The sequence below is a fragment of the Condylura cristata genome, unplaced genomic scaffold, assembly GCF_000260355.1.
Source record: "Condylura cristata isolate star-nosed mole 26May11 unplaced genomic scaffold, ConCri1.0 scaffold00043, whole genome shotgun sequence".
NCBI classification, from domain to species: domain Eukaryota; kingdom Metazoa; phylum Chordata; class Mammalia; order Eulipotyphla; family Talpidae; genus Condylura; species Condylura cristata.
In genome coordinates, this window is record NW_004567144.1 from 3959425 (window position 1) to 3967709 (window position 8285).

General features: G+C 55.6%; 1 protein-coding gene across 3 annotated transcripts in view; it reads left to right on the forward strand.

The window, feature by feature from the left end:
- Positions 1–1379: 1379 nt before the first annotated feature.
- The window catches only part of DLG3 (discs, large homolog 3 (Drosophila)), a 56545-nt gene continuing 49639 nt past the window's right edge, over positions 1380–8285 (forward strand). For 2 of the 3 annotated variants that reach the window (XM_012733945.1, XM_012733947.1), the window contains exons 1-7: positions 1423–1779; positions 5199–5249; positions 5665–5789; positions 6031–6200; positions 6489–6625; positions 6954–7098; positions 7708–7867. In XM_012733945.1, the coding sequence (XP_012589399.1) occupies positions 1423–1779; positions 5199–5249; positions 5665–5789; positions 6031–6200; positions 6489–6625; positions 6954–7098; positions 7708–7867 (1145 nt within the window). Of the gene's footprint in view, positions 1780–5198; positions 5250–5664; positions 5790–6030; positions 6201–6488; positions 6626–6953; positions 7099–7707; positions 7868–8285 lie in introns of all 3 variants that reach the window. The other variant, XM_004694459.2, reaches the window with a different exon arrangement.

Sequence of the window (8285 nt, forward strand, 5' to 3'; positions counted from 1 at the left end):
TAGACCTGTTTGTACTAAAGGGGTTCAGAGCACAGACTCTAGTCAAATGGCCTGGATTTGCATCCTGATTCTGTCACTTGAGCTAATACCTGTATTAACTTCTTTGGGCCTCATTTTCTCTTTGGAAAGATCAACATAATAATAGTGACACCTCAGCAGGGTTTTTTTGTTTGCATGAAAAGTACTTAGGACTTTGAAAAGACTCAGTAATTGGTAGCTAAGCTAATGACAAAACAAGAACACAAAACGATGGAACAAACCCCCAAAAGGTTAAACCAGGATTGGCTAACAAGATGTTCTTGGACAGATTATTTCCAAGTTCTTCCTCAGACCCCTGGGATGGTTTCTCTCACTTTTGACCTCTTCTTACCTTTCCTCCTACCCTGGACTCTTTCTTAGCACCCGGAAGTGCTTTCCCCCATTATAACCATGTGGAAGTGGGCGGTGGAGACCGGAGATTGTGCACCAGAGATAAGGACTTAGGGCTTTCCTTTCCTCCTGTTCTAGGCTTGAGTCCCTCAAGGGTGTAGAAAGCAGATCAAGTGTGAGGTTGTGGTCCTTTTGGGGCCTAGAGGTTTGAAAGAACAGTAATCCCAAGGAGGCACTGACAGAAGAGCAGTGTCATAAGCTCCCCCTTGCCCTGTGGTCCCTTAGAAGAGAGCACCTTCCAGACCCTGTTCCGAAATCCCTTCCATTCTCTCTGCTGCCTCAGGTCTTTACTTCTGGTGGCCCCAGCTCCGAACAAGCCTGGGGACTCTTTGAGCATCTCCTTGCAACTCTCTCTTGGAACAAGTGAGTTGGGGTGCAGTGGGTAGAAAACCGGCTGAGATTAGGGGTATGGGGACGTGCGATTGGCGGCTGCGCTCTCCCGTGGCCCAAATTCCCAGCCCCTGTCGTAGGGTCGGCGGTAGCCCACAGATCCGTGGAGCTGGAGTTGAGCCTGGGGGGGGGGGGACGCCTCTACCTCTGCGCCTTTAAGAAGCGGCTGTTTAGCATTCCTGCCACTGCCACTGCCGCTGCCTGACTCTGCGCGCTGATTGGCTGGAATCAACTGAGAAGGGAGCCGGGGAGAGATGCTCTTGACTCCACTCAGATCCATCCTGGGGACCAGTGCAGAAGCGGTCCTCACAGCGCCCAGCCTCTACTCAGGCTCTCGCTTCTTCTTTGCCGCTGGGCCTTGGCCCAGGAGCCACGACGGGCGACACGGAGCCGCCAGTGCTGGAGGGGGAGCCGTGGGTGCGGGGCAGCGTGGGGGCCGAGGCCCCGGGACGCCCGCCCGGCCCCAGGCCCCGCTCAGCCAGGGCGCCCCCACGGGTGCCCCCACCTTCCTGGTCCGAGCAGTGTGAGTGTGCCCGGGAGCCTGGAGGCGGCGGCGTGGAAGCCGGCGTGGGCTGGGGGGTCCGGGCTGCGGGGGGCAGTGCTATGCACAAGCACCAGCACTGCTGTAAGTGCCCCGAGTGCTACGAGGTGACACGCTTGGCCGCCCTGCGGCGCCTGGAGCCTCCTGGCTATGGGGACTGGCAGGTGCCGGACCCCTACGGGCCAGGTGGCGGCAATGGAGCCAGCGCAGGTTACGGGGGCTACAGCTCGCAGACCCTGCCCTCACAGGCGGGGGCCACCCCTACCCCCCGCACCAAGGCCAAGCTGATCCCCACCGGCCGAGATGTGGGGCCAGTGCCCCCTAAGCCAGTTCCAGGCAAGAGCACCCCCAAACTCAACGGCAGCGGCCCCGGCTGGTGGCCAGAGTGCACCTGTACCAACCGGGACTGGTATGAACAGGTATGGACCAGCGTGGTGGGGGGCCGGGGAGGTGTCTGTGGGGCAACCCAGAGGGGGCTGGAGTGTGGGGGCCTAAAGGCCTGGGGTGCAGCAGGGCTTCCGTGGTAGTGAACCCTGAGCCCTAGCATTGCAGCTGGGCCAAAAGAGGCAGTTGGAAATGTGTGCTTCCTGTGTATGTCTGTTTTGGGGGGTCTCCATTTGGAGGGGTTTGGGAGGAGCTGTGTGTGTCAGGAGGTGAAGGTATGGCGGAGGGGCACATTTTTCTGTGTGAGGGAATTGGGCTTGTCTCAGTGCGGGGGCTTAGCGGTGTCTCTGTGTCTGGCAGGGGGCGGGAGGTATTGCGGGGGCTGTGTGTGGTGTGTGTCTCAGGAGGGGAGGAGGGGGCATGGTGTTCTGCGTGGGGGGCACATATGTGCGTGTGTATGTATGTATGTTGAGGTGTGTGGAGGAGGGCAATGGAGATCCTGTGAAGCTATGTGGCGGAGCCCATGTGCGGCTCTCCCTGCTTCATCCCTCGATGCCATGAGTCCCTCTCTCCCTTCCGGGGCCGTCTCTTTGTGTGTGAACGTGCACATGGATGTGTGGGGATATCTCTCTGAATGTGAAGGTGTTTCTGTACATGAGGCAGCAGGGATAAGCTATGTTTTCCTGTGTGGTTACGTGTATGTGTATGAGCAAGTGGCTGCAAGTGTGCACGCGTGTACCTCCCTCTCTGTTTCTCTGTTTCTATCTCCCCCTGTCTGTCTCTCTGTCTTTCTCTCTGTCTCTGTATCTCTCTCTGTGTGTGTGTGTGTGTGTGTGTGTGTGTGTGTGTGTGGTGTCCCTGGTGAGAAGTGCTTGACAGGCAAAGGACAGGAGGAGGAATAGGCGAGACACGTCCCAAGCAAGGCTGAGAGGCTGCTGCTGTGGATGGACTCTTTTGTCCAAGCAGTGCTGAAGTATATGTGTTGTTGGGGGGTGAAGGTGGGGGGCACTGAAGCAAGCTTCCTTGATCCAGAGCAGGCATGATGCCTGGAGCCAGGCAAGGGGCAACTGCCCTGGTGGCCCCAGTGGGGCATGACCCCCTTGAGTACCCTCATATGTGGAAGAAATTGCCTCCCCAGACCTGACTTGAGCACAGCTTGGGAACCCCTGGGTGCTGGGCACAACTCCGGCTTCCACTCCCAGCCTAAACTGCCAGCTTAGAAAATGGAAGGAGCATCTGTGGGAGAAGCAGCAAAATGGAGGCTGGGCCGGCAGAGCCAGGTCCCTGGCACGCATGGCGGAGGGCCTGTCTGGTTATTCCACTCTGCAGCCCCCAGGGTAGGGAGAGAGGAGAAGAAGGCTTTTCTGGAGGGCAGGTGCTAACTGCCCTGAGCTGGTGACCACTCTGGCTACATCTATCTTCCTCTGGGGATAGTATATGCTCTCACTTAGAAGCAAAGGTGGGGACCTCCTGGGGAGGGGAGACCTCAGTTCTGGCCTTCTCTCTGTCCAGACTTATTGCTTCCTCTCCTTTGCATTGGCCCTTAACCCTCTGAGCAAGTCCCCTCTCTCCCCTCCCCCTCTGTCCCGGAGCCCTACCCTTTCAAACACACTCTCAGGCTTGCCTTGCTCTGCAGGGAGACAAATGCCACTTCCAAGTCTGGGCCAATTTGGCCAAGGTTTCTGTATCAAGGCTGATCCCTGGATCTTTCCTGGCCGGAGGAGGAGCAGCATCTCTGAGGGGGGCAGTGGGAAGCTGGTGTCTCTAGGTCTTGCTGGAAGCTGGGTTGAAAGCATGGCTCATCACATGTGGGCACACATGGTACAGCAGATGCATACAAAAGCTGCATGGATGTCCTTCTGCCTCTGTGTCTATTACATGGGCCTTTAGGCAGCCATGGTGAGTTGGGGACTCTGAAGAGACACAGGCTCCTCCTTCTGGGATTAGGGACCGAGTGGGACTGCAGCTGGGGGATTCTTACCAACTCCTAGGGCTACAAGGCATAAAGACCTGGGGCTGGGCCAGAAAGGGGGAGGCATAACTATTCAGCTGTCTCCCCTTTTCTTTGCTTCCCAGAAGCAAAGCTGCATGGGGTAGGGGGGAGAGGAGAAGCAGAGCATGGCCTGTGGAAGAGCCCCCATCCTGGATTTGCAGATATGCTTTCTGAGGAAAAGGCCAGGGGTCAGGAAAGAGGCAATGAAGCCCTTGAAAGATGGTGGAGGGGATACCTGTGGAGACCAGAAAGGGCCACTGAAGCCAGGGAAAGTGGGGGAGAGGGCGTGGGATATCTGCCGAGACTGGCAAGAGGTTCCTCCATTCTTGGGAATGAGAGTGGGAGCCAGGGAGCAGGCATGACTTGTCTGTCCAGAATCATATTTTTACTCATCAATGGCCACCAGTATGTCCTGTCTGGGAGGCCACCTTTGAGGGTTGGGCAGACCAACTTTGCCTCTCTTCCTGTGACCCCTCCATTTGCCTCTCCTCCCTTGACCACTGCAGGTTGAAGGCCATAGACTCTGCTGGCAGTCAATCCATGGGGCATCCATCAGTTTCTCCCTCCTGGGGAGTCTAGTCCACTCTGCTCCTGTCTCACCCCCGGTGTTACTTCTGATTCCTGACCTTATCCTCCCCTGGCCTGTTTTTGCTGGGAAGTGTGAAGGGTTTGGGGTCAAGCACCCTGGTAGAAAGTTGATTCAGACTTTCTTTATGCTTATTTCAAGAATTGGGCTTCTAAGGACACAGAGGTAGTGAGAGTGCACAAGATGCTCTGAAGGGGGGCAATTTTCCTTTTCTATAGGTTCTGCTGGGGAGAGGGAATGGGTGGCCAAAACGTCAGTGACCTTGGCCGCTTGCTTTCATCAAAGGAGCATCTGGAGATCCAGGTTCTGGCCTCTGCTCCTTCACTAACTCTCAGTGCACCTTTAAGCACTACCTGTATGCTCTCTGGGTCTCAGTGTCTCCATCTGTCACATTGGGGGGTTGGACAAGGTGTTCTTCCAACTGTGACATAGTTGGGGGGGTTGGGGGTTTAGAGAGTCTGTTATCCCCTAGTCAGGGAGAGCTGTGATTGAGAAGGGTTGAGGGTCCCTGTCCAGGCTACTGGGTGTCCCTTGGGGTGCTAGGTGTGGTTTGCCTGTTGTGTTGCATTTTTGCCACTCCCTCAGGTCAGCCTTCCATCCCTCCTAGTGAACCCCAAGGACCTGGAATTCACCTTGTCAGTGAATGTGCCACTGACCAGCTCAGTGCCTAATCGATTTGGGCTAAATGAGCAATTGGGTTTGGTCTGATATGGCTGGAAGCAAGGGGTGAGGGATAGCTTCCTCTGGTTCAGCCCGTCCCTATCTGTGTTCAAGAGGTGTCCTGGGATTGATTTTGGCTCTTACTCAGAAGCAGGGGGGAACAGTTTGACTGGGGAGCAGAAGGCCCCTGGGAAATTGCTTGTGTCTTCCCTTAGGTGAATGGCAGCGATGGCATGTTCAAGTATGAGGAGATAGTTCTGGAGCGGGTGAGTCTGCCAGTGGGAAAGGAAGGTTTGGAGCCAGGAGAGGGGAGGGCTCCGAACCTGTCTCAGGGCCCAGGGGGAAGCCTGCATGAGAAGATGGGGAAACAGCGGCTCTCACAGGCCACATCACTGCATCAATCAACGAACTAACAAATACTAATTGACCTTGCTTGCTGAGGACTGGGAAGTTGGGGAGGGGATGGCCTTGCTGAGACCTCCACACCATAATGGTCAGACAGCCTAGGAAGCTGCCAGATTGCTGATGAGTGTGCTGTATGCAGCCTGCCACAATACTCTCCCCACCTCAGAGGCCTGGAAAATCTGCTGTAGGGATCTGGGGGAGGTGGGTTGTCCAGAATACCCCTCATACACTCTGAATGAGTACTGTGCCTCTCCACCCACTTACCCACTTCTGCAGGGTAACTCAGGACTGGGCTTCAGCATCGCAGGTGGCATTGACAACCCCCATGTTCCTGATGACCCTGGCATCTTTATTACGAAGATCATCCCTGGTGGAGCAGCTGCCATGGATGGGAGACTAGGGTGAGGTGCCCTGGAAGTAAGGCTGGGGATGGCAGAAGCAGGATGAAGATGCAGGGAGGAGAGCCCCCTGGCAGGATAACCCTCCCAATAGATCTGAGAGGGGGAGGGAAAGTGGGAGAAGGAAAACGGGGGTGGGGGGGGGAAGAGGGAGGAGGCCAGGCTAGGGGAAGCAGAGGAGGAGGTGGGAGAGGGGGTGGAGGGGCGGTGGTGCAGTGTCATGCCTCTCGGGCTTCCCCCGCAGGGTGAATGACTGTGTGCTGCGGGTGAATGAGGTGGACGTGTCGGAGGTGGTGCACAGCCGGGCTGTGGAGGCGCTGAAGGAGGCAGGACCTGTGGTGCGCTTGGTGGTTCGGAGGCGACAGCCTCCACCTGAGACCATCATGGAGGTCAACCTGCTCAAAGGACCCAAAGGTGTGACCCTCTAGTTTCCCGGGCTCTGGCCATGGTCCCCTGCCTGGTCGCCCTCTGGGAAGTGGAAGGGAATGACTTGATTCCTCACCTGATTCCCCATCCCAGCTCATAGCATTCTTTCTTGACCTCACATCTTACCCTTAGTGACCTTGGGGTGGTCTAATGTTTAGAATTCCTGGGGGGAGCTCCTGTGGGCCCAGTGGGTTGGCTAAGGGCTTAGGTTTGGGATTGAGCGTGACTCTGATTTCTTATTGTGACCCTTGTCCATTCCTTGCTGGTTTTGCTTAGGCCTGGGGTTCAGCATTGCTGGGGGCATTGGCAACCAGCACATCCCAGGAGACAACAGCATCTATATCACCAAGATCATAGAGGGGGGTGCTGCTCAGAAGGATGGACGCCTACAGATTGGGGACCGGCTGCTGGCGGTGAGACAACCTTCACAGGGATACCCAAGTGGTAGGGTGGGGAGGTGGAATTCCAGCAGCTTTTCATTCCATCTGAACCTCACTCAGGGACAGGCATCATGGGGAATTTCAAGAGTAACATCTGACCTGAATGTGCCCATATACCAAGGTCCTAGTTCTTTTCACAGCCGGGAAAGCCTATTCAGGCTCATAACTCTGCTCCTCAGAGCATTAGGCTTGGCCATCTGTTAGAATGTTATTGAATTTCACTGAAATGGCACCCCAGTAGGGTTCCCTGGAGAGGCACCCTCTTCTTCCAAGTGCTAGAGCCCCAAGGCCTGTCTTTTAGGTGAACAACACCAATCTGCAGGACGTGAGGCATGAGGAAGCTGTGGCCTCACTGAAGAACACATCTGACATGGTGTATCTGAAGGTGGCCAAACCAGGCACCCTCCACCTGAACGACATGTACGCACCCCCTGACTACGCCAGCAGTACGTACCCATCTACCCTGTGCCTGGCCTGAAGCCCTTTCTGGAGGGGAAGGGTTTCCTACCCCTTTCCTTGTTCAAAGAGAGAGGCGAGTGAGTGTGAGCAAGAGTGAACGAGCAGAGGTCGAGTGCTCAGAAACACTGAGTCCAAATCCCAATGCTGTCCCTTAGAGCCAGGTGCCCTTGAACACATTCCTTTCACCTGTCTTTAGTTTCCTCTTTAGCAAAAAGGAGCTAATGATCTATGCGCTGCCTTTCCTCATAGGACTGCTGCAGGATCAAATGAGATCATGGATGCAAAAGCTCTTGGAAACCTGTATTAGGCTATAGAGATGTGAGGGATTATTATTAGTCACACCTCTAGTCATGCCTTTCTTTGTAGACTGCCTTGACTTCAGTTCTTTCTAAGACTCACAGGAGTGAGCCCAGAATTCAGAAGGGGCTGTGGAGGAAGAACTCTAGGGGGTGGAGTAGGGAGGAGAGGCCTGAGGAATCAGCATGCCTGGTCTCTGCAACTGAAGTGGGGTATGGGGGACAGTTCTTGGACGGGGCTGGGATAGGGTACCTTCGTGGAGGGTTCGCTAAACCTTTCTTTCCCTTTCTTGATTCCAGCTTTTACTGCCTTGGCTGACAACCACATAAGCCATAATTCCAGCCTGGGTTATCTTGGGGCTGTGGAGAGCAAAGTCAGTTATCCTGCTCCTCCTCAGGTTCCCCCTGCCCGTTATTCTCCTATCCCTAGGCACATGCTGGCTGAGGAGGACTTCACTAGGTAAGATGACCTCCCCCTCTAGCTCCTTCTCTCCCTTTCACCCTATGTAGGGATGGGGACGAGAGGAAGACATTTTTGGCTGGCATAGGCCGCCCCCTGGTGGTGAGGCAAAGAAGGATGAAGCCCTCATTATTCCGGTCTTTGGGGTCTGAGGCCCTCTTTCAACCCTTGGGGCCTCAGGAGAGGCTTAGGTGACTGCAGGGACAAGTTCTACCATCAGGGGGAGCACTAAGTGCGTGGCCCCTATGGGAAAGGGCAGAGAAACAGGGTGGGGGTGGTGGTGGAGGGGGTGGAACGTTTAAAGGACTGAGGCTGTGGAGGGACAGTTGTAACCCTCTTTGCGGCAGTCATCCCAAACTATAGGAGAAAGCAGTTCAGCCTGGGGGAGGACACTGGGAGGATGGGGGAGCCTGTGGCC